Here is a 27,128-nt window from a genome sequence, read left to right as displayed (position 1 = left end):
ACTCAATTACTTGACTTTTGGGCTTTTTGCCACAGTAGGATTCTGCCACCAGGCAGGGGAGCTTTCGTCCCAAACGCTGGGGTTTTCTCAGCTGCCTGAGGTATTAGATGGGTGCTCTCTCTGAGGTCTCACACGCTCTGGCAAGCTGGACACACACCCCAGGGCCTCCACCCTAGACTGCAATCCAGATCCAAGCAGGTTAAAGCAAGAGTGATTACCCCTCAGACTGGTGCTTGGTCCCCCTCCACTCTGCAGGCCAGGAGCTGAAGCTGCCATGTGGCGCTGGCTGTGCTGGCGGGCTCAGTGGCTTCTCGCCCCAAGGGTAAAAAGCCAGGCACTCCCAATTACTGGTCTCAAAGTCCAGACTGCACTGGCCTTTCACCTTGTCCTTTCCATCTATGTGTTGATAAATCTGGAAACTGCCACCGCTGCGCTGCTGCTGTTCTAGAGTCCCTCTGGCTGTGGCTGGTCAGGCCCGCCCTGGGGCTAAAGCCTCAGTGTGATGCTGGGCTTGGCTCCCAGAGCCCTGTGCTGGATTCCTGCCGGCCTGCCGGGCTGTCCTCAGTGGGAGGTTAGCTTCTCTGTGTCATTTTGTGGGTTTTGCAGCTCCAAAGTTTGTTTAGAGTCCCCTTTTTACATGGATTGGGGAAGGTGGAAGCTGGAGCCGCGGGAAGGTCGTGCTTCTACCAACTGCTGGAGTTATTAGTTGGGTGCCTTCTCTGAAGCCTCCACAGGCTCTGGCAGACTGGTCACACACCCTAGGACCTCTGCCCTCTCACTTTGACCTTAGCATCTATGGGTTGATAATTCTGGACCTTGCCATAGCTGCTGGTGATATGAACTCCCTCCAGCCTGTGGCTGGTTGTGGCCACCCTGAGGCGAAAACCTCTGGCTTACGCGGGGCTGGGCTTGGCTCCCAACATGCTGCACTGGCCACTTCCTGCCAGCCTGCCAGGCTGTCCTCAGCTGGAGGTTGGCTTCTCTGTGTCATTTTGTGGGTTCTGTAGCTCCAAAGTTTGTTCAGAGTCACCTTTTACATAAATTGGAGGAGGTGGAATACGCAAACTCTTATAAACAGTTTTGGTCATGTTAACACCTGTGCTCAAAAATACTTAGTGCCTGCTATGGCCACTCTGGCCAAGTTCAAGCTCTTCCACTGGGCATTCTAACCTTTCCATAATCTGAAGCAATCTATTAGCCTTTTCCAGTCTTGTCCTATATTACCGCCTGCCACACTTTATGTTCCAGTCAAACTAGACTAATGTCTGGCTCTAAGACATACATTATTCTTACACTGCCCATGTCTTAGCTCATACTATTCATTTATTTCTCTCTGTCCCCTCTTACTTTCATCTATGGATATCCTATCCATTTTTTTAAAGATAAACTCAAATCCTCTCTCCCCCAGGAAGCTCCCTGCATTCTCTCTGCCCTTCCTCCCCCCAATCACACAGCACTATTTTGTAACTTCTAATGTATTTATCAGGAAAAGTTAGAGATACGTAAATTCTGATTTTCCTACTAGGCTGCAAGATTAGGACAGGAATGATATTTTATTTGAACTTTTTGTCTCCACCATTGCATAGCACTTAATAAATGTTTATTCTATAGTACTGTAAAATGTGAATGAACCCAAACCCTTTGCTTTATAAAATATGATATGGAATGTCAATTTTATCTGAGCAGGAAAAAAGGTTTTTCTTTCCTCATCATAAGAAAATGAGTATTCCAAGAATAGCTACATTTACAAAATACAAGGAAGGTTTAAAAAAAAAAGTACAACAAATTTGGGAACCTTTTTGTTTTTGATCTAGGGACCTGTGTTTTTGTTTTTCCTATAAAAGGGGAAATACTAAAAAACAGAATCAGTGAGTCTTCTCAGAGCTTTGGCAAATAGCAAAACTGTATTTTTACAAGTATGCTGGTTAACTACAAAAAAGGCACATGTTATTCAGTCTTTATCTTTCTTAACCCTTAATATGAAACCTTCTTGTGCTAAGTGATGCAGGGGATAGCTTTTTTTTGGGGGGGGGGGGGGTGGAGTGGCAGGGGAGAGTGGGAGTAGAGGTGTGAGACAGGTTTGCTGAAATTTGATTATTTATCACCCAATCCAGATTCTGGTAGCTATTATCTACTAACACCCAGGATATCTTTCCTCCTTTCTCAACAATTTCATTGTGTGGCTGTTTTCCTCTTTACAATTCCTTCTCTCATTCTAATGGGTATTTATCTACTTTGTCTGTTATGTTCTGATGTTCTCATACACCATCAACTTCTCATTCTATTCAACTCCTTACCTACTCCACCTTACCTATACACAGAGATTTTTGCCTTCCTTCATGAGTGTTTTATGTTCTTGTTCAATAACTCTGAATTTCCACCATGTCATCATAATCGTCTATCTTTCCATCTCTCCCTATGACTCATTCATTCTAATCCTATGCTTAACCCTCAAAGTGATCTCAAATCTCTCCAGCTCTCAGAACTGTACCAAGCTATCACAACTGTTCTGACTACATTCTTCTCCCTTTCCAATCTTGACATTTAGGGGAATCAATTCAGTTCTATTCTTGAGTTCCTGGTTCCTTTGTCCTATTGCTGCTGATCAAGCCTCAAACCTGCATTGCTCCTACCATCTTTCTCTTTGGCTTCTACTCATATGCTGCTGAAAAGAAGCTAAAACTTCTGACTGGATCCACTATAATTTTATGCCAACTAATCTCAAATGGAATCTGACTTCAGCAAAATAACCCTATTACTCTCTTGTAATTGACTCTCTTAGTATGTTCTTTGGTATTTAATTTCTTTCACACAATTAGTTTCTATGGTTTGTTCTTTGATTCACTCATTATTTAGGATTTCATTAAGTCATCATCTGGGCGTGCGTCCCCTGAAATGAAATTCTTTTTATTGCATCAGGGTTGGTAAAGGATATGTTAACTCTTCCTATCTTTTTTTATATCTGTTGCAATATTTTTGTATCCTGCTGGGTAACCAATTTTTGTAAAAGTTTGACATGGTTGGGGCAGCCAGGTGGTACTGTGAATAGAGAACTGGCCCTGGAGTCAGGAGGACTTGAGTTCAAATCCAGCCTTAGAAACTTAAAACTTATTAGCCGTGTGACCTTGGGCATGTCACTTAACCCTAACTGCCCCTACGAAAAGCAAAAAAAAAAGTGGTACTATGAAATGTGTATTCTTTTAGCAGTTCAACTTAGAAAATGCCATAATTCTTTTAGCTTTAGCTTCTTCAGCAATTTGTTCACTCTATATTTTCAGGTATTTTTCAAATGCTAGACATCTAAAATTGAGAGCATTGAAATCTCCTTATACTACTGTATTATTATGCCTTTTCATTCAGTTAATTTTTCTTTATAAATTTAGAACTTACAACATTTGCAGAACTTAAGTTTAATATTTTTGTTTTCTGTGGTTCCTTTTAGCATAATTTAGTTTCCTTATTTACCTTAATGTTGTGAATGTTTATTTTTATTTTGAAAGCATGAATGCAACTTGTGCTTTTTGGGGTTCATCTGATCCACAGTAATTTTTTTCCATCCCCTCAATTTTTATTCTGTGTATGTATGTTTTGGGTTTTTGTTGTTGTTTTGGTTGGCTTCTTGTAAGCAGCAGACTGTGAGATTTAGTTTTCTTATCTAATTGGTCACTTTTTTTTTTTGTCTCTTTCAATTGTTTAATCCAGCCACATTTAAAATTAGAAGAGTTAGGCTTGCATTTTCCTTTATTTTTTTTTATCAATTTTCCCTCCTAAATTAAAATTTCCCCCTTTTCCTCTGCAAACAAAATATTTTTTGTCTTTTCTGTTATTTAAGCACAATCTACTTTAGGGCAACACTATTCCCAAAGGCTCTCTTTCCCTCAACCTTAACCATTCTTTCCTCCCATTTGTTACTTTTTTCCTTAATTTTAGAGTTTTATTCAACTTCTTATTCTCTTTTTCTTTCTTCCTTTTATATAGTTATTTAATTCTTCTCTTTTTTTCCCTCTCAGTTAAAAAGTCAAGTAAAATTCTCCCTTTCTTTCTGTTCAACTTGCTTTAAGCTTTTGAAAATTTCATTTTCTGTGCCTTTTTTTCTTTAAAATTTTTTTCTCCAACTTTTTCTTTCTTTTTTTTTTTCTTTTCTTTTCGGAAGGGGGAATGCAGGACAATTAGGGTCAAGTAATTTGCCCAAGATCACATGGCTAGTAAGTGTTAAGTATCTGAGGCCATGTTTGAACTCAGCTCCTCTTGACTCCTGGGCCAGTGCTCTGTTCACTGTGCCACCTAGCTGCCCCCACCTTTTTCTAAAAAGGCTTTCTTTTCCTCATTCTCTTTATTATTTAGCTTCCCTTTCAGTCTATACTTTTAATCTTTGATTTATGGCCTTTATACTTAGCTTAGTCCTTCTTCAGTCTCTATTACTCATGGAATTAAAGCTTCTGAGGTATCTATTTTGGGTTTCTTCTAAAAGTTTCTTTCTATGTTACTGCCTTGTAATCCTTCCCTTTACCCGCTTGTTCTCTTTTTCTGTTGTGCCTCACTCTAAGAGTTACCAATTTATGCAGGTGACAGAGAGAATATTGCCTCATGGTAGGAGTTTTTCCTATGTCCATGATTGTGCAGTTCATTTTACTATTAACCTTTTCTCTCCCTAGGGTAATTTTGCCCCATCCATGCCATGAATTCACTTGCCCAGGATACATGGTTTTTCCCTCTTCTGAATGTCAGCTGCCCCAGGAGCTCTAGTTCCTCTTTTCTTGATGCAGTTATGAATGGTTTAAGGGCCAAATCCCAGCAGATTATATCCATCATACAACAGCCATTATCTGTTTATAAAATATCTCTCTATAGGAGCATTTATGTCCTCTCACCAGTGAAAAAAGATTTCATTAGTTCTTTCTCTGTTTTAATCCCTCCCTTTCCCTCCTCATCCATTCTCCTATAGACTCTCTTCTAGACTGCAGGAGTTATTTTTCTCTTGTTGTTAACCTTTGATTTGAGTATGGTTGGTGTCATAAATTCCCCTTTACTTTTTCTCCTCCCCACTTTTATGTGCCATCTTATTCTGTAATTTAGGACCTTCAATAGCATTGGTTTGCCTGAAGGTGAGAGTGCTTTGAGGATTAGCCCATAATGTTTCAGAATTGTTTCTATAGTATCACCCATATTTGACTTTTATTCACCCTTAGGTCCTTATGTACTTGTAGAAAGAAATCTCTTAATGGTATCTATTATCTTCTCATTGTCTTTAGTTGCTGGATTTGTTTACCTTTTTTATATTTCTATCTTCTGGGATATTTGCAAAGCAAATAATTTGTTCAGGCCTAGTTTTCTTTCTAGGAATGCTTCAAATGACTTTAAAAAATTAAAAATATTTTATCATTAATGGTTAGATCACCTTGGGTTACACCTTGAGGTCCTTTGCTCTTCAGAAAACATTATTTCATTCCATCCTCCAGTTTCTGGTGAGTAAGAATAGTTTTGTGTTATTTGAATTTCCTATCCTTTAGATCTGAAGATCTTTTCTCTTCCTTGTTTGCTGAATTTGTTATGGAATGGTTAAATTTAACCATTTTGTGTCTTGGAATTTGCAGCATAGGAATTTTCTTTTTTTTTTTTTTATCCCCCTGGAGAGAATTCTTGGAGAATTTCCTGGAGAGCATTGTGCGAATTCTTTCATTTGGTACTTTTTATCTGTATTAAAAATTTTTGGGAGATCTTCTTGTATTCTTTCTTGCATTATGGAGTTGAGATATTTCTTGACTTAATTATGTTCTTTTGAAAGATCTATAATACTTAAATGATCTCTACACAACCTGTGCTGCAGATCAATATGATTTGTTTGTATGGAGATGATGTTTTCTTTGAAAAATACTGCCTTTTGTTTTACTTCTATGTATTTACATTTCCAAGCAGTTACTATCTCTTGTTTCTTGCTAACGTGGATTTAAATTTTTCTATTCTGTCAGTTTTTTCTGCTGTGCACAGCTCATAGAATTTTGTTTTCACAATTTTTATTTCTTTTTTAAGTCATTCTGGAATACACTGTTGTGGTTCCATGCTCTGTTCAGAATACACAGGGTCCTATGTCTCATCAGGTGTTGACTCATTTTCCTTTGTTCTGATATATTTATTCATAAATGCATGGATTCTTTCACCTGGTTTGGAAGCCACATTCTCTTTTGTTTTCTTCCCTGTTGGCTTACAGGATAAGATTGGACCTGACTGTCTTGAGACAACTATGACAGTCTCTCCTTAAGGTAGGTTGTAACTTAAAGAATCTATGCATGAAAATCACTGTTATAAGATTAGGTCTGATGGTTTTGAGGCCATTATGATGGTCTTCCCTTAAGAAAAGCTGTAAACTTATAGGATGTACCCATGGACAATTACTGACAACACTGTCAAATACTGTTGATCAAAGTATAAGAACCCCACTCTTGGAAGGGTTCCTTAGAGCATACCCTCTTCCCTCCAGAGGGAGGTGCTTGAGCACCTTCTTTTTGATGGATGGATCCATGTCTCTCTACTCTTCAATCAATGCAGTGCTGCCTTAATGTGAGTTATATTCTGTTAGTCTATATGTCTGAATTGAAGACTGGGTTCCTTTTTCTCCCTCCCTCTCTTCTCCATTGTTTGCAATAAAGCTTTGCATTGAAGTGATTCCCATTGTTTTACATGTTATTTTTAGTTTCTAAACTCATTAAGGCATTGTTTTCTCCAACATCTCTGCCTGGCCCACAGGCTTCTCATTAGTCATAAACTGGGTACCTGGATAAGGACTTATCCTATTGATGGGTGTACCTACTCTGGGGAAATATGTCATTGCAAGCCCAGTAACAGAAAGCAAAGGGCAATAGAAGAACCCTGTGTCCTTCCAAGAGGGAATCCCTTATACCAGAGGGCTGTTACAAAAGTTTATCTACGTACAATCAAGATCTTTAACTGAGTTTTCTTCCTCCAGAGATTTTTGGTAATTTCAGGGTTTTTTTTCCTTTATATTTGCTTACTTTCAGATTATTTCTCCTTTGACATAATTTTAGCCTAGAGGTTGTCTCATCCTGTTTTCCCACTGGGCAATTCACATTTCACTGGCCTCAGTCTCTATCTCAATTGACTTTGGGGAAGAGGGGGAAACGGGGATGACAAAACTGATCCCAGCTAGATGGTGGCATCTCTTCCTCAGGGATGCTGGAACATCACACGGCACTCCCCTGTCCTACTTCTCTCTGTTATAGCACAGAGCACTGCCACACTGCTTGCCTAGCCTGGATAAGCTTCTGCTTTTTGATTCTGCATGCTCTGGGGATAGATGTAGAGCTGGCTTCTTTTGTAAATATATGGGTTGCCTTGTGCAGCCCTGCTAGAGCATGGCAAGTGGTGTGGGAGGGGTTGCTGAATGAGCATGTTGGGGGTTAGGGATTAGATTTTCCTGCTAATTTGTCAGATTGTTGTCTCCTAGAGTGTGGAGGCAGATGAAATTGCTTTATCCCTTGGGTATAATTCCTGTTTTGCAGAAGTTTGAGTAGTTGATCAGTCTAGTACTCCATCTTGCTGGTCATGTGACTCACTCCTCAATCCTGCTCAACAACAGTTGTTCCAACCTTTGTTCCTCTCCCTAAGCCTTCCATGACACTCTTACCTCCTGTCTACTGAGGAACTTACTGCATATTTCACTGAAAAAACTAAGGCTACCTATCATGAACTCTATCTTCTCTCATCTCATATTATTCTGACATTATCCCCCCACTAACTCTGCAAATTAGCCCTGGCAATATCCTGTGTTCTTTTCTTTTCTCTCTATACTTTCTACCCTTTGAAGATCTCATTAGTTCCAAAAGGTTTAACAATCTCTCTGCACGTGATTCACAGATCTTTATATCCAGCCTGAGTTTCTCTCCTTAGGTCCACTCTCAAACTCAACATGTCCACAACAGATTATTATGCCCTGTCCTCAAACTCCCCTTTCCAACCTTACTATTACTTTTGAAGATACCACCATCCCTTGTTTTAGTCAGCTTTTTCACTCATGTCCAACTTTTTGTAAACCCATTTGGAGTTTTCTTGGCAAAGATACTGGAGTGGCTTGCCATTCCTTCTCCAGCTCATTTTACACATGAGGAAACTGAGGCAAACAAGGTTAAGTGACTTGCCCAGAGTCACCCAACTAGAAAGTGTCTGAGGCCAGATGTGAACTTAGGAAGATGAATCTTCCTCATTCCAAGCTCAGTGCTTTATGCACTGAGTCACCTCGCAGCCATCATCCTTCTAGTTATTGAGTTTTGCAATTTTGCTATAATTTATGACTTTTCTCTCTTGATCACTCCACATATCTAATTAGTTGCCAGATCTTATACTTTCTCTACATTATATCTCACATACTTCAGGGGTATGCTAGTAAATATTTAACTAGTTCTGGGAGGGGAAGTAGGAGAGAAAATTGTATGAACAAACATGCTTTTAAATTTAAACAGCACTATTATAATTTTCTCCATTTTCTTTTTTTGCCCTTTTTTTTTGAAGGGGGAAGGCAAGGCAATTGAGGTTAAGTGACTTGCCCAAGGTCACATGGCTAGTAAGTGTTAAGTGTCTGAGACAACCAATAAAACAATAAATCATACTGTCACTTGTAGCTTTTGCCAATTTCCCTGTGTAAATGCTTACACTGAAAATCTGACAGTCTCTTGAGAACCAATATCAACTGGTGCCAATATACCACTGCCTTTCTCTCAAATAATACGACTATCACCCTAGTTTTGGTCCCCAGATACTTATCATCCCTTGTCTGGATTAATAGTCTTGCAATTGACTCCCTCTTCAAGGGTCTCTCCACTCCAATCTGTCTGCCACATAGCTGCCAAGGCAATTTTTCTAATGTTGTATGACCATGTCACTCCCTTCTCCACCCTTTGCCATGTTTACTCCATCTCTATGTCTTGCGTTGGATGTTTCCTGTTCCTGAAATGTTCTGCCTTCTAATCTCTTATTTTTAAAATTTCTTACTTCCATAAGACTCAGGTCAAACACCATGACTTCTAGGAGGCTTTTTCCAACTGCTGTTGCCATCCTCTCTTAAGGTTACTTTCCATCTACCCTGTATTTATCTTGTATGTTCAGATTTATATATACTGCCTCCTCTGTTGGAATGTAAGGTCCTTGGGGCGGCTAGGTGGTGCAGTGAATAGAGAACCGGCCCTGGAGTCAGGAGGACCTGAGTTCAAATCCAGCCTCTGACGCTTAACACTTACTAGCCATGTGACCTTGGGCAAGTCACTTAACCCCAACTGCCCCCCCAAAAAAAGAAAGAGAAAAAAAGAGAATGTAAGGTTCTTGAAGGCAGGAATTCTTTTTGCTTTTTCTTGTTTTGCTTAGTACAGATATATATATATATGTATATATATATATATATATATATATATATATATATATATATAATAAGAGCTTAACAAATACTTGTTTATTTCTTTGAGAGAACATGTAGAATACTACTTGCATGAAAGTTGAATTAACAGGCATGAGACTTATTTTCAAATATTTAGAAAATGATGACCATACCAAATTTAAACTTTTATATCACTCTAGGAAACTGGCACAGTACATCTGAACAAGTAAATCAGTCTTTTACTAGAGGACCCAGAGGATATATAGAACTCTGCAAAATAAACTTCTAAATATAGTTTACCTATCTGCCCTTTACTGAAAATATAAGAAATTCCTGTATTTTCTGATAAATGCTTTGTGATGGACAAATATATTAGTGCCTATACTGAAGACTAATATACAGTATTACATGTAAGCATATTTCTGAATAGAATAAAAAGTACTTTGTAAGCATATTTTCTTTAAAAACAAAAAACCTCTTACCTCTGTCTGCTATTCTTTTCATCAACTGATGTTCACCCCATTTAATAAGATATTTAAGGATATCTTGTTCACTTGCCTACAATGCAAATATATATACAAAGTATTTTCATCTAAGTGAATTTTCTTAAGAAATACACATTCCATCTTTATGACATACTATACCATCACAGACAAAAAGAAAAGAATAGAAAGGCAAGATTAGAACTAAGGTAAAACAATTGTTTTGAGAAAATAAGAATCCATCCCAGAAATATAACAAGTATATAGAGAGAATAAGGAGAAAAAAGGTCTTTGGGGCAGCTAGGTGGCGCAGTGAATAGAGCACTGGCCCTGGAGTCAGGAAGACCTGAGTTCAAATCAAGCCTCAGACAGTTTACATTTACTAGCGGTGTGACCTTGGGCAAGTCATTTAACCCCAATTGCCCTGTCTTCTCTCCTCCGACCCCCACCTCCAAAAAACTAAAAACTAAAAAAAAAAAATAAAATAAAGATCTGCGTAGTTACTGGTTATTTTAATTTTTTTTTTAAAATCCTGAGTAGCAGAGACTACATTCCAAAAAGGTACTTACTCTAGTCTAACTAGCAAAATGTCCTTCATTCACTGGCAATTTACCAACTTTGTATGCTATATTAAAAGTTCAACCTCTTCCCCAATTTTTGTACTTTCCAGGAATAGCAACTCACTCCAAAACCAATCACTGGGAACAGTAGATTATTCTTACCTCTCATATATTTTTATATGGTTTGTACAAAATATTAATGGATCAAGAAGTTACTGAATAGAATTTTCAATAAAATGGGTATGGGGCACAAATAAAAGAAAGGGTTTGCTTTATATTAGAGGTTATATTTGCATAAAAAAAGAAAAAGAGATTCAAGACTACTGAATACTTGATTAAGATGAGGCAATTTTTATGACCTAGTGCAAATATATAGAAAAAATCAGATGGTTCAATATAAAATTTTAGTAAAATTAATAAAACTAGTTAGCAACACAAACAGTGAAATGGCCTGTATGTACTGTCAATATGGGATGGGGTCCAAGGGAAAAACCCCCTGCATATCTGCTTAACCACTACCTATAAGGTTAAGCAAATTTTGTTAAAATGACAAACTTAAAATTATTTTTATGGTAAGGTAGGGAGAATTTTATATTTTAGCAAACTAAAATGAATTTGTAATTTTTGTCATTAATTGATTTAATCACCTCTATTTATTCTAAACCAATAATAACTATATATTAAACCTAAAATCTTCCTATTGTCTTAGTCCTGGTGACTAATACCACTACAAAGAAGTTTCCTATATTATTCTAAAAATGGGAAACTGATGTATTATAATTATGTAATTACAGGAACCAATAATCTGGTGTGTTTGTGGAACACACACATGCCATAGCTCCTTTCAGGGTCACACTGATCAACTTTTGCACAAGGCTGTACCTTAGCAACTGAAAAGGGTATCTCTTTTTTAGTTTATGATAGTTCATGGTGCAAAGAATGGGGCATTTGGACACCAGAATTCTAATCTAGGCCCTGTGCCACATGACAAAACATTTTTATCTTTTTAGCCTTGCTTATCCCATCTTCAAAGACAGTTTACTTTATAACGATAATAGAATAATTAATTACCTGTAAGTAGTCAGATTGGATAGCAGTAAGAAGATGGTCTTTGCTGAGCTCATAAAAAACATCTGAAGTCATGACTTGAGTAAATTCCTCACAGAGGAAATGTAAAGCTTGTCTGTGCACCCACTTAGAGCCATAAGGATGAGAACTCCACTTGAGGATAGCAATTAAGGTATCTAATGAGATGCTCTCGGCAATAATATCCTCACAACCTAAAAGGAAATGCAAATAGTTATCACTGAACATAAATAATGTATGAGTAGAGCTTTTATTTTTATTTTTTAAGTTCTTTCTTTCTTTTTAGTTTACAACATTCAGTTCCACAAGCTTTTGAGTTCCAAATTTTCTCCCCCTTCCCCCCAAGATGGCACACAATCTGATATAGACTCTACATATACATTCACATTAAACACATTTTCACATTAGTCATGTTGCAAAGAATCATAACAAATAGAATGAACCATGAGAAAGAAGAAACAAAACAAAACAAAAAAAGGGAGAGTGTGCTTCAATCTGCATCGTTCTTTCTCTGAATATGGGTAACATTTTCCATCATGAGCTTTTTGGAATTGTCTAAGAACCTTGTATTGCTGAGAAGAATCAAGTCTATCAAAGCTAGTCATTGCACAATGTGGCTGTAACTGTACAATGTTCTCATGGTTCTGATCCCCTCACTCAGCATCAGTTCATATAAGTCTTTCCAGGTTTTTCTGAATTCTGCCTGCTCATCATTTATTACAACACAATAGTATTCCATTACATTCATATACCACAACTTGTTCAACCATTCCCCAACTGATGGGTATCCCCTCAATTTCCAGTACTTGGCCACCACAAAAAGGAGCTACTACAATACTTTTGTGCACGTGGATTCTTTTCCCATTTGTATACTCTTTCTGGGATATAACCCTAGAAGTGGTATTGTTGGGTCAAAAGGTATGTACATTTTTTTAGCCCTTTGGGCGTACTTCCAAACTGAAGAGAAGAATTGTTAATATCACATGAGTCAAAAAGTGCCAACTATCTGGTGGAAATTGATGATTCAAGTAATGATATTACTTGAAAATGGTCAAAAATGTCTATCTTGTTCAAAAGAAAACAGGAGGGGGAGGAGGAGAAGAATACTACATATCAAGAAGGTATCCTTTTATCTGGAAGTCCACAAACCTGAGGGAGGATCATGTCATAAAGTATTAAACAGAAACAAGTTAGCCTTTTGGGAATAAATATACTTTGGAGTATTTGGCTATAAAGAGGAAATTGATGATACTTTTTGGAAACCAATCAGAAAAATCAATATAAATAAAAGCTATGACAGTGTTAAGGCAATAACACTATCTCATTTGCTGTATCTCATTCTAGAAAAAAAAATGATCACATGATAAATTCTGAGATATAAAATTATCAGAAAGACAAAATCAAAAAGAAGAAATGGTAGCTTGGACTTTAATTGATAAAGAAAAAGTTCTGGACAAAATATAATTTAAGGAATTCTTGGGAAAAAATGATCATGTCCCCAACAGTTGGAGGAAGAGAAAACAAAGTATGGTCAGAGATTAGATAGATAGATAGATTAGATAGATATAGATATATAGATATAACATAATATATATATAATATTAGAGAGAGAGGGCTTAGTTTTCAAGAAAGATCTCAAAAATTTCTGAGAGATAGGTTAAGATCTGAGATTCAAGAGATTACTAAATGCCCTCTGTGTGCACAGACACAGTGGAATTGCAACAACAAAGAATATATTAACCCTGCTTTCAATGGGCTTACACTCTAGTAGAGGAGGTTAAGTATAATATTTACAGTACAAGGAAGGATAAAATAAATGCTATTAAGAGATACAAAGTAGGGGCGGCCAGGTAGCACAGCAAGTAAGAGCACCGGCTCCAGTGTTGAGAAGACCTGGAGATCGAATCCCGGGCTCGGACACTTAGCACCCACCCAGAAACACCTGGCCGTGTAACCTTGAGCAAGTTACTTAACCCCAATTGCTTAGGGGAGGCCAGGTGGCCCAGGTGGCTCAGCGAGTAAGAGCACCGGCTCCAGTGTTGGGACGACCTGGAGATCGAATCCCGGGCTCAGACACTCAGCACCACACCCAGAAATAACTGGCCTTGTAACCTTGAGCAAGTTACTTAACCCTGATTGCTTAAAAAAATAAAAATAAAAAAAAGAGATACAAAGTATCTAGAAGTTTAGAGGAGGGTGAGATTCCTTCCAGCTGATGGGAAGAGGTTGGATCAGGTTTCAGGAAAGATTAGGGCTTTAAAGAATGAAGATTTTAGGGGCAGTCAGGTAGCACAGTGAGTAAGAGCACCAGCTCCAGTGTTGGGATGACCTGGGGATCAAATCTGGGCTCAGACACTTAGCACCATACCCAGAAATAACTGGCCGTGTAACCTTGAGCAAGTTACTTAACCCTGATTGCTTAAAAAAAAAAAAATGAAGATTTTATAGGCAGGAATGGGAGAAAGGAATGGCATGAAGAAAGGAACAGAGCAGATGTTTGAAAACCACTGAATAGGGTTTTCTTTACTTTTCTTTCTTTCTTTTTTTAAAGCAATTGGGGTTAAGCAACTTGCTCAAGGTTACACGGCCAGTTATTTTGTGTGGGTGCCAAGTATCTGAGGCCGGAACCGATCCCAGGTCTCCCAACAGCACTCTTACTCACTGTGCCACCTAGTTGCCCCTATTAAGGTTTTCAAACCACTGTAAAATGGTTCAAGCAATTTTGGAGAACAATTTGGATTTATGAAAAAAACTAAAACATTCATACTCTGAACAAGAGATCCCACTGTTAGGCATATGCAATATAAACAATAATAGCTAATATTTATATAGTGCTTTACATGTATTATGTTATTTTGAGCCTCACAACAACTCTGTGAGATAGATGTTTTATCTCCTCAGTCATATTACAGATGAGGGAACTGAGAATCAGAGAGGAAAATTTGATTTACCCAGGGTCTGCTAGTTTGCCTACGGTTAGATTTGAGATCGAATCTTCCTACCACAATTGAGTGCTCTATTGATCACTCCATGCTGCACCTGTTCCAAAGAGGTGAAGGTCAGGCAGAAAGTCCCTTGTGGATCCTGTATATGGTATACACATCTCTATATCAAAATATTCATGGTAGTACTTTTTCTGGTAGCAAAGACCTTGAAATAGGGGAAGTGCTTACTGATTGGGGAATAGTTGAACCAAATGTGGTACATGAATGTAATTATTATTATATAATAATATGTATTACTGGGCTATAAGAAATTGTAATGTGGACAATACAGGAAAATGTGTGAAATGCTGCACAGTGAAATAAACAAAACCTTGAAAACAATTTACAGAATGTTTATAACAATGTAAATGAAACCAATAAGAAAGTTGAATGCTCTATAAATATAAGCAAGGAGAAAATGTAACACTCTCCATTCTTTGTAAAGGCAAAGACTCGGATGACATGCATTCATTTAGTGGGTACTTGGTGCCAGGCACTGTGCTACAGGCTGGGCATAAAAAGAATGCAAAAAAAAGCAAAGTTCCTACTCAAGGATAAACTGGAGATAATTAATAGAGGGAAGGCACTAGCATAAAGGGGAATTAGAAAAGGCTTCCTGTAGAAGGTAGGATTTTAGTTGGTATTTGAAGGAAGGATTTGATGGAGAAGAGGAGGGAGAGCATTCCAGAATGGGAGATAGTCAATGAAAATGAATGGTCAGGAGATGGTTAAAGGGACAGTTAGGAGGCCAGTGTCATTGGATCACAGAGTACATAAAGGAAAGGTTTAAGAAGAATGGAAAATTAGAAAGGAATCAGGTTATAAATGACTTTCAAAGACAAACAGGAATTTTTATTGAATTCTGGGAGTGATAGGAAGTCACTGGAGTTTACTGAATGGGGGAGGTGAGGATGGGGAGGAAGATCAGATCTGTACTTTAGAAAAATCAATTTGTTAGCTAACTAAAAGGACTGGAGTAAGGAGAGACACAAAGCAGGCAGACTAACCAGCAGACTAATGCAATAGTTAAAGGGTGAGATGAGCACTTTCACTAGGATGGAGGAAAGAAGTTGATTCGATAGGATAGTGAGAGATAGTGAGAAGTCAAGGATGACAACTAGGTTGTGAGCCTAGGTATTTGGGAGAATCAATATCATTAACAGCAGTAGGGAAGTTAGAAAGAGGTGAGGGCTTATGAGTATAGACAATGAGTTGAATTTTTGATATGTTATGTTTAAAATGTATAGGATATACAACTAAAGATATCCGAGACAACTGGAAATTTGGAAATAGCGAATAAAAAGATCTGAGAATTATCTACATAGAGATAACTGAATCCCTTAGGAGCCAATAATATTACTAGGGGGGAGACTGAAAAAGGGACAGACCCTTGAGGGGAAACCTATAGTTAACAGGCATGATCTAGATCTAATAAAGAGATAAAAGCAGTGGTCAGATAGGTAGAAGGAGAACCAAGAGAGAGTAGTGTCACAAAAAGCTGAAGAGAAGACAGTATCAAGAGGAAGCAAGTCACTGGCAATGAAAAAAGATCGCACAAGGGTCAAGAAAGATGAGGACTGAGAAGAGGCCATTAGACTTGGAGATTAAATTTTTTTAGTAGACTAGGGGAGACTTATTTGTAGTCAGAAGAAGAGACAGGAGACAGATAGGAAGAGTCTGAAAATGTGTGTTTGAGGGAGGATGCCTAATAAAACAAAGAATTAGAGAAATCTAGCCTCCTTGGAGAACATAAGGGAATTTCTTTTTTAAAGATAGGAGGATGATATATATATAGTAGAGGGTGGGTAAAAAAGAGAAATGAAAGAATTTGCAGCAGTTCCTACAAGATAGTCTCAATCTCAAGAGAAATGGGAGTACACAGGAGGATTTGATGTCTCAAGTGGTTTAGAACACTTTAACAGGAGGATATTGATAAGGAGTCAAAAAAAGGGCTACAGAATAGTAGGAAGGTATAGTGCAGCAAATGTAGCAATGATTAGCAAGACATGAGGAATATATGCAAGACTGAGCAGTTGCAAGACAAAAGCAAATAACTGTTCAAGGGGGTGAGGATTCTAGAGCAGGGTTTCTTAAAACTCTTTCCTCTTCTGACCCCTTACGCACTTCTCTAACTGTATTGCAACCCCATATAAGATCTTAAACCCACAGTTTGAAAGTGCTGTCTAGAGTAGTAGTAACTGCATAATGGAAATGAATATGGAGTCTCTTGGCTGGATGGAGAGATAGGTGAAGTCTCTAGGCTAGATAAAGAGACAAGTGAAGTCTCCAGGCTAGATACAGATGAAGAAATGAGGAACTATGAAGAGGCTGGAAGATTAGAGAATAAAAACAAGGGTTTATTCAGGAGCAGTGGCAAATAAAAATAACATGGAGACTGTGGTTCAAGAAAGGAATGGGATCGGAACTAGGGGCAGAGTCAAGATGGCAGAGTAGAAACAGGACCTCCAGGCAGCTCCGGATCCCCTCACCTCCAATTCATGTAAAAGGGGACTCTAAACAAACTTTGTAGCTATAGAACCCAAAAAATGACACAGAGAAGCTAACCTCCCACTGAGGACAGACTGGCAGGCCGGAAGGAATTGGCCAGCACAGCGCTCTGGGAGCCGAGCCCTGCCCTACCTAAGGTTTTAGCCCCAGGGTGGGCCTGACCAATCACCAGCTGGAGGGACTCCAGATCACCAGCAGCTGTGGCAATCCAGAATTATCAACACATAGATGCTAAGGACAAAGTGAGAGGTCAGTGCAGTGTGGATTTTGGGACACAGTAGTCCGGAGCGTGTCGGCTTTTGCCCCCTGGGGTGAGAAGCTGCTGAGGGCTGCGGTGCAGCCACTGCCACTTGGCAGCTTCAGCTCCTGGCCTGCAGAGAGGGACCAAGCAACCAGTCTGAGGGGCATTTGCTCTTGCTTTAACCTGCTTGGATCTGGATTGTAGTCTAGGGTGGAGGTCCTGGGGTGTGTGACCAACTTGCCAGATCGTGTGGAGGCTTCAGAGAGGGCACCCAACTAATACCTCTGGCAGCTGAGAAAACCCCAGTGTTTAGAAAGAAGCTCCCCCGTCGAAAGGTAGAGTCCTACTGTGGCAAAAAGCCCAAAAGTCAGGCAATTGAGTGGCAAAATGACCAGGCAAAGGAAGCAAAGCAATCCAACATTAGACTCCTATTTTGGGGACAAAAAGGATCAAAGCATGGAACAGGAGGAAGATGGTAAAGTCAGAACTCCTGCACTAAAAGCTTCCAAGAAAAACATGAGCTGGTTACAGGCCATAGAGCACCTTAAGAAGCAGATAAGAGAAGTGGAAGAAAAATTGGGAAGAGAAATGAGAATGATGCAAGAAAATTATGAAAATGAGAGACAACAGCCTGACTGAAGAAAACAACACCTTAAAAAATAGACTAACTCAAATGGTAAAAGAGGCTCAAAAAAGGCAATGAGGAGAAGAATGCCTTAAAAAGCTGAATTTGCCAAATGGAAAAAGAATCTCAAAAGCTCACTGAGGAGAATCATTCCTTCAGAATTAGATTGGAGCAAATGGAAGCTAGTGACCTTAAGAGAAATCAAGATGCTGCTAAACAGATTAAAACAAATGAAAAAATACAAGGCAATGTGAAATATCTCACAGGAAAAACCACTGACCTGGAAAATAGATCCAGGAGAGATAATTTAAAAATTATTGGACTACCTGAAAGCCATGATCAAAGAAAGAATCTAGAAATCATCCTCCAAGAAATTCTCAAGGAGAACTGCCCTGATGTTTTAGAACCAGAGGGCAAAATAGAGGTTGAAAGAATCCACCAATCACCCCTGAAAAAGATCCCAAAAAGAAATCTCCTAGGAATATAATAGCCAGGTTCCGGAATCCCCAGATCAAGGAGAGAATATTACAAGCAGCCAGGAAGAAACAATTTCAATATTGTGGAAATACAATCAGGATGACTCAGGATCTGGCAGCTTCTACACTGAGGGATCGAAGGGCTTGGAATATGATATTCTGGAGGTCAAAGGAGCTGGGATTAAAACCAAGAGTCACCTACCCAGCAAAACTGAGTATCATGTTTCAGGGGAAAATATGGTCATTCAGTAGAATAGAGGACTTTCAAGCATTCTTGATGATAAAATCAGAGTTGAATAGAAAATTTGACATTCAGCAAAAGAAGCATGAGAAGGTAAACAGGGAAAAGAAATCATAAGGAACTTATCAAAGTTGAACTATTAACATTCCTACATGGAAAAACAATAATTGTAACTGATGAAACATTTCTCAGTATGAAAATAGTTGAAGGGAATAGAAATATATATATATGTCTATATAGGAGAGTATATGTGTGTATGAATACATATGTGAATGTGTATATATGTTTACAGGTATACAAAGATAGAGGGCACAGGACCAATTTAATAGGAAGGGATGATACTTAAAAGGTGAAATTAAGAGGTGAGAGAAGAATATAATGAGAGGAGATGGGGAGAGACAGAATGGGGTAAACTATCTCATATAGAAGAGGCAAGGAAAAATAGCTACAATGGAGGGGAAGAATAGGAAGGCAAAAGGGAATGGATCAACCTTATTCTCACTGAATTTGTCTTGGGGAGGGAATGACATACACACTAAATAGGGTATCTCACCCTACAAGAGAGTAGGGGAGAGGGGGATGAGAGGGGGGATGATGGAAGGGAGGGCAGGCTGGGGGGAGGACAGTTGGAAGCACCCACTTTTGAAAAGGGATGGGGATCAAAGTAGAGAATAGAACAAGTGGGAGGTGGGATGGGAGGGAGGGAAATATAGTCAGTCTTTTACAATATATCTATTATGGTAATGTTCTGCATTAACTACACATGTACAACCTTTACTGAATTGCTTATGTTTCCAGTAATTATGGGTGAAGTTTTAAAATCAAATATAAATATATATATATATACTATTATTATTAATACTATTTTACATGTAATTGGGAAATAAGTTATACAGGCACTGGGGCAGAGAGATCCACCATGCTCTACTGGAAAAGTCGAAGGGGGTATGGGGGAAGATATGGGAGAGAGCAGATTGGAGGAGGGGATATTCTGTGGGACCCGTATTTTGGGGTGGTGGGTAGGGGAAAAACGGGGAGAAAATTTGTAACTCAAAATCTGGTGGAAATGAATGATGTAAATCCGAAGTTAATAAAGCATTTGGAAAAAAAAAAAAGAAGAAGGGAACGAGATCTTGGGAGTGACATGTTGATTATCAGGTCCAAAGTATGGTTAAGCCAGGTGGAAAAAATGAAATTAAAGAGGTTAAGGACTTAGAACATTAGTAGAGACTCATTAACATGGATGCTGTAGTCAAAAAGCATGACTTCAAGCAATAGGATCTAGAGAGGAAGCTTAAATTAAATGATGAAAATATATAAATCGGATTTGGAAGTCTATATACCAAGATATGGAGGAATTATATCATCTAACCATAAAACATTTTGTAGAAATAAAACCCTAAATAAAAGCAGAAATGTTAATCGCTCATGGCTAGGTTGAACTAATATAATAAAAATAATAATATCCAAATTAACTTACTCATTCAGTTCTGTATCAATCTAGCAAAGGATTATTTTATGGATCTAGAAAAAATAAGGAAATTTAATCGGAGGAACAAGGGGTCAAGGATCTTAAAGGTCAAGAATCTTAAAGGAAGCAATGAAAAAAGGTGGGAAAGGTAGCTTAGAAACCCTACTTTAAAACTACTCACCTTCAAAAGATCAGATTAATTTAAAATAAAAAATGAGGCATATAACTTTTAGGCACGACCAAGGTGGAAAGATGTTTCCTGGATGTTTGTTGTTTTTGTTCAACTAGAGAGAGTTTAACCAATTTGAACTTAAGATTGATCAACAAAATGACTAATAGTGATTCTAGAAGATCAAGGATGAAGAGTACTACCCATTTCCTGAAAGAAAGAATGGTGATATACCCAGAGTGCAGGATGAGACAGCTGTATTTTGGACATGGCCAATGTGGGAATCTGTTTTGCTTGACCAGGCTTTTTCCCCACTTACTGGGAGAGGAGAACAAAAGACAAGGAAGTAAACTAGGGTGGAGTCAAATTTCTAAGAGCTTTAAATGCCAGAAAATTTTTAATTTTATCCTACAGGGAAAAAAACTCGAGCCACAGAACCTTCTTAAGGAGAAGAGTGAAATGAAATAGTCAGGGATTGTTTCATATTTGTATTTCTATCACCTAACATAGTATAAGTACTTAATAAATGCTTGTTGGTTGACTGAAGTTGCAAAGAAAAGATTCAGTCTGATGTAATGAAAAATCTACTAACAAGGAGATGTATTCAAGACTACCCCTCAATAGAGACCTTTATGCAAAAGACAAATGATCATTTACTGGGAATATTGTGGAGAGGGTTCCTGTTTAGATGTAGGTTTCAGTAAATGGCCTTATGATAATATTCTGTGGTATAACAATCTAGTCAAGGAATAGTAAGAGATGAAATAAGCTACATCAAAAAAGTGAGCTCCCTTGTAGCTTTAATGTTCAAGTACAAGCTGACTGACAATCTGCCAGAGATGCTATAGAATTAATACTCTATGAAAAACAAAATTAGACTTATGTAAGAGATTAATCTGTAAATTAACTAAAATGCTTAGAAATAGAAGATCAATACAACTTATAGGTCATTTTACTATGCAGATTTAAGTTATGACTACATGACTTATTTCCCTAATCATTTTGTCAATAATGTGATGACTGACTGAAATGATTAAATTACTACTTCCTAAGCTAGGCTAGTGTTCAGACAAAAGAAATTGCTAGGCTAAACTTTAAGTCTTTCCAGAGTAATAGAACCTAAGAGAGACTAGGCTTTCGTTGAGAAGCTTTCATGTTTTAATATGGCATTGGAATGATACTTTAGTGAGGAAAAGATGATACATACATAAAAAAGATAATACAATGCAGCAAATTGTAAGTGTCAAATGAGGAACAGACTGTGAAGAGATATGCCTAATTTTTAACTATTAGTTACTTTAGCTTGAGCATTTAGTTATGGATCAAGACAGTGTTCCTTCCCTTGGAGTTCAGTTATTGTGTTAACCTGGGGGGAGTTTAACTGGAACCCCCTGAGGTAGACTCAAATGAAAAACACATGTTCTCAACTATCATAGGAACAAGACTACAGAAATGTGAACTGTTTCAGGTAGGAATGCCACCAGATATGAGACTGGCTATTCTTAACAATTGTGGCTTCCAATATAAGAGTAGCAAAATGTTTGAGTCAAGTACCAGGGCTTTAAATGAGAAGAAAACACTAAGGAAAGAGATAGACAATGTAGAACTATCATAATGAAGAGACAAAGCATACCAAAAATTATTTGTCTTTTGTTATACTTGATATTCACTGTTTACCTATTCATACATATAAATAGATCAATGTATTTTCTGTTTTAGATCAATTATTGACTTTAAAAATTCCAGTAATTTCTGTAAATATTAACCCTTCTGTAAGAACTCCATTTTAACAAAGGAAAAATTAAACAAAGACAATCAGTACATTGATCACAAAGGATAATGTAAACAACATTCTGCCTAAGAAGACCAGTGTACCTCTGCAAAGAAAGAGGTATTTTCATTCTTTCCTTGTGCCATTTTTAATTTTTCAATTTCTCACAACTGTTTCCTTTTAATGATCTTTCCATTTTACATTGTTGCAGCCAGTGTGTATATTGTTCTCTTACTTCTCTGTATCAGTTGACATAGATTTTCCTGTTTCTTTGCAATCCTGATACTTGACACTTGAATTGCACAATATATTCCACTAGATTAATGCATCAGTTCAGTTATTCCCCAATAAATAGGTACCCATTTTGTTTCTAGTTCTTTGCTAACATAAAAAGTGCTGCTATGAGTATCTTTGTATATACTGAATCTTCGTTTCTTTTACATGTCTGTAGGGTACATACCCCATAGCGGGATAACTAAGTCAAAGTTTAGGCACGTAAAAAAAAAAATTTCAAACAGGCATTCAGAATGGCTGAATCAATTCATAACCCCTCACACAAAAGGGATGAGTTTAGCTGTCTTCCAACAGGCCCAACCCCTGCCTGACTATTTCTGGGTTTTGGTCATCTTTACCAATTTGCAAGGTATGACATAAAACCTCAGAGCTCCTTTAGTTTGTATTTCTTTAGCTATCAGTGATCTGGAGCATGTTTTTATGTAGTCATTTATGATTTCCAATTCTTCTGAAAAGTATATGAACTGCTTCATATCCCTGATAATCTCCTGCTCTCTGTTATGTTTGTACCACTTCCATTTCATATAAAGTAAAATGTGTAAATATTTTTGCATTATGTAAATAAACCAACCTTCTCATTGTCCCTGCTCCCAACCTGAGAACACAAGAACAAAACCCACTACAAACACACATATAATTAATCAAAAGAAATTTTCATTGATATTTTTAAAAATTGCCTCATTCTGCATTCTGAGGCCTTCACCTCTCTATCAGGAGATGGGCAGCACATTTCATTATTAGTTCTCTGGAATCCTGGTTGGTCATTCTGCTGATAAAGAGCTCAGTATAAAAGTATTCCATCACATTTATACACCATAACTTATTCATCAATTCTCCAATTTATGGGCAGTACCTCAGATTCCGATTATTTGCCGCCTCAAGAAAGAGCTACAAATATTGCTACGCATTTTAAAGTTAGTCTTGTTTAGGACCAATCCCTCCCTTAATCTACCTTCTAATCCTTTTCCTATGTTCCTCTTATTTTCCTTTTGAATGCAATGTACTTTGTCCGTGCCTGCTGTGTGCGTTCTTCCTTCTTTGATCAGTTCAGGTAAGAATGAGATCCAAGGGTCAGTTGCTCCCTGATACACCTTCCTTGTTTGCTTAGAAGTTTATTTATGCACACTGATTATGTGAGATAATTTTTCCTGCTATTCCTTCTCCCCCAGACTCCTACCTTACTGTAATCCTTTCTTTCCCTTTCCTTGAAATCAAGACATAACAGAATCACTCCTAGGCCTTGTCTAACTGGACTCTCTCTATGAAGCCTGAGGATAACAGGATTCACAGGGATCATGTTTCATCTCCCCATATTAGAAAGTAAGCACTTTATCCTTGCTTGGTTCTCTATCTTGTTCATCTCTATGTGTTTTTCTTCTTACATTTGAATTTCAAAGTTTCTACACAGCTCTGTTCATTTCCCCCGTAGCCTGGATAAGCTGATCTTGGCTGTAAGCCCATATACTTTGCTCTCTGGATACCATATTCCAAGTATTCCACTCCTTTATAGTGGTGACTACTAAATTATGCATAATCCTGACTGGGGGCTCCACTTTCTTTATGCCTGCCTGCAGTTATCTTTTTCTTTGACCTGGAAACTCTGGATTTTCGCTGATATACCTCATGTTGTGGCTTCTTTCAGGAGGTGACTGGATTTTTTTTAATTTCCATTTTGCCCTCTGGTTCTAAGAGATCCAGACAATTTTCTTTTTTTTTTCTTTTTAAAGATTGCTTTAAAAAGGCTATCCTTATAAGGGGCAGCTAGGTGGTGCAGTGAATAGAGAGCACTGGCCCTGGAGTCATGAGGACCTAAGTTCAAATCCAGCCTCAGACACTTAACACAAAAACTAGCCATGTGACCTTGGGCAAGTCACTTAACCCCAATGCCCTCCAAAAAGCAAAACAAAATAAACAAAAATGGATATCTAGCTTCTTATTTTGGTCATGGTATTAATATAATCCAATGACTGCTTAATTTTTTTCCTCCATTTTTAAGGTCAGATTTTTCCTGAGATACTGTAGATTCTTTTTTTCTCCCAACCTTTTGACTTTGTTTTTAATGTTTCTTGTTGTCCCATGGAGTCACTAGCTTCTCTAATTTTCAGGGAGTTTTGTTGCTTGGGTAAAGTTGTGTGCCAAGCTATTAGTTCCCTTTCCAATTTTTTTTTCCATAGCCCTCATTTCTTTTAAAATTGTTTTTCCTTTTATAAAAAACATTTTAAAGCTTTTTTTGGAACTTGTTTCATTCTTCTAGGAATTCTGATTTAGTCTGTGCCCAAGCTGTGCTTTTCTCTGAAGCACTGTTTGTTAATATTTTGGAGACATTCTCTTCTTTGCATTAGTATATTAAGGGTCTTCACACCATAACAGCTCATTAAGGGGGGGGGGGGGAATGGAGGTTTTTCTTTTCTTTCTTGGCTAGGGGGGTGGGGCGTGGGGGCAAGGCAACTGGTGTTAAGTGACTTGCCCAAAGTCACACAGCTAGTAAGTATCAAGGGTCTGAGGGTGGATTTGAATTCCGGTCCTCCTGACTTCAGGGCAGGTACTCTATTTATGGCACCACCTAGCTTCCCCTCTTTGTCTATTCTTCCAGCCTACTTCCTGACTGGACTTACTGGGCTCTGTCCTATTTCTGGAAGAAAGGTCAGGGCTGGTCCTGCTGCTGCTTTCTTGGGAGTACTGAGTACTGTGTTACTGTAGGATCCGAGGGACAGACTGCACATCTACAGTGCTCCCAAAGTGGTCTGATCAGGACCATCTGACTGCTATACCCCTTGTCTGAGCTCTGCAAGTTTCTGGCCTGACTTTGTGTTAGTACAAGAGTACACTGATGGGGCAGCTAGGTGGCGCAGTGAGTGAAGCGCTGCCCCGGAGTCAGGAGAAGCGGAGCTCAGCTCCGGCCTCAGACACTTAACACCCACACAAAAAAAACTAGCCCTGTAACCTTGGGCAAGTTACTTAACCCCAATTGCCCTCCAAAAGGGGAAAAAAAAAATTAAAAAAGAGTACACTGATGCTGGATTCTGCCCTTAATCAGACAGCTGGCAAACTGTTGTTTCTGAGTGGAAGAATTCCAGGCTCCCCTTTGGTCTAGGATTTGTTTTACTTATTCTTCTGCAGGCTGGGCTAGACTCTGCAAGTGAGACCTTGCTCTGAGCCGATGGGGGCCGGGGAGTGCCACACTGCTGCTGCTGGCTTATGAACTCACGGTACACCACCTGAGGTCTCCCTACTGAGGCACAACACCCCTGGGCAGGTCTCCTTTCCTATTCTCTTAGATCTGTGACCCCAAACCTCCTACTCTGTGTCCCTATGCTGAACTGGACCAAAGACTCACTGTGACTTTCCCTGGATTTCTCCATCAGAATTTGGTCCGGTAATTTTCCAAACCTGAAGGAGTTTTTAGGTTTGAAGCAGTGTGTGGAATTTGCAGCCCACTGCAATGTTTCCTATCACTCCACCATTTTGGTTCCTCCTTAGATAAGACTTTTACTGGTGATATGTCGTACAAGTATTTTTCCCCCTCTACCTTTTCTTTTTTAATTCTATCTCTGCTGATTCTGTCTGTGCAAAAAACCTTTTTCATTTTATACAACTGAAAAAAAATCTGTATTTTATGACCATCTTTCTTTTTTTAGTGGTAAAGCTCTAGTTTGTGGCAAAGTTCTAAATGTGGACCATTAAAGTAATTTTAAGATAAATATCACATGAATGTTTTTATCTGTTCCATTTTATCAAATTATATGCATATATAAGCAGTTACTACCCAACTGGAAAGGTTTTTAGTATGAGTTTCACAATGAACAATTTTGGCCTAACAAGTAGCCTAACTTAAGTTTGGAAAGTTCACCATTAGAAATTTATCTACCAAGCAACTAAAAAACTAATTAGAAATACTCCTAATGACCCATCTCCTAAGGCATAAAGAAGGGAATGATGATCAACAGGCTTCCAAGACTCCTCCCACTGATAAAATCATGACTCCTTAAAATATTATATTAAAGTACTCACAATACCAAAGCAAAAATAGTTTTCTTAATCATTAAATACAGCGGAAGGTAGAGGAGTAAAAGGTAATCTAGGGTTCATTTACCCTTTACTAACTCAAATAAAATGGAAAAGTGTCCAGCAGTAAAAACAAAAATAACTATGCCAGGAAGAGAGAGATCAAAGAAGTCATAAGATCATATTGCTATTCCTATACTCCCATTCTTGAGGCAGCCTTGCATTCCTCTTGTTGATGGTAATATCAGTTTTAAGGTTAATCTCTTGGCTAAAGCCAGGACCCCTAATCCCCAGGGCAGGTCTGGTAAATCAAACTAGCCCCAGGTTTAAGTGGAAGATGGGCCTCAGAAATCTGAGTCTGTTGCTGCTATCTAATATAGTATTGAGAGGGGTAGGAGAAAGAAGTAATGACAATCATTCTGCAGAAGAAATAAGAGAAAGGTCTTCAAAGAGGCTCAAACACAGATTTCTTGGCATTTCCTCTAATCAGTATGTCAAAGAATCCTACAACTCCCTCTTCATGGTTTGAGCCTATAATTCTGACCAGTCCTGCTACTAAGTGTCTAGCAAGTGGGAGAAACTTCACAAATACTTGTTGGCTGGTTAATTTTCTTTGTAGCAGCATCTATCTTAACAGGTTACCATCTCCAGAGAGCCTAACCTATCTGAAAGAAAAACCATCAAGAGTTGAGGGGGATACCTGTGCTACAATGCCAAGATCTATCTCAAAAGTAACACAAGTGGCTTCTTTAATATGGTTAAACTAAAGCCAAGAGCTATTTCCTGAATTCCTGCAAAAAAAAAATAGACCTTTTTCTTGTATAAAAAAGATA

At 38.2% G+C, this 27,128-nt stretch overlaps 1 protein-coding gene across 4 annotated transcripts in view; it reads right to left on the bottom strand.

Moving 5' to 3' along the window:
- The window catches only part of BTBD7 (BTB domain containing 7), a 109,019-nt gene that overhangs the window by 27,248 nt on the left and 54,643 nt on the right, over nt 1-27,128 (bottom strand). For all 4 annotated transcript variants that reach the window (XM_069086024.1, XM_069086023.1, XM_069086025.1 and 1 more), the window contains 2 exons: nt 11,496-11,704; nt 9,865-9,940 (listed from right to left, as the gene is read on the bottom strand). In XM_069086024.1, the coding sequence (XP_068942125.1) occupies nt 9,865-9,940; nt 11,496-11,704 (285 nt within the window). The remainder of the gene's footprint in view (nt 1-9,864; nt 9,941-11,495; nt 11,705-27,128) is intronic.

The sequence above is a fragment of the Petaurus breviceps genome, unplaced genomic scaffold (assembly GCF_028583685.1).
Source record: "Petaurus breviceps papuanus isolate PSGF00001 unplaced genomic scaffold, PetGlider_PUasm1.0 177, whole genome shotgun sequence".
In the NCBI taxonomy this organism is placed as follows: Eukaryota; Metazoa; Chordata; class Mammalia; order Diprotodontia; family Petauridae; genus Petaurus; species Petaurus breviceps.
This window is presented reverse-complemented; position numbering and strand designations above follow the sequence as displayed.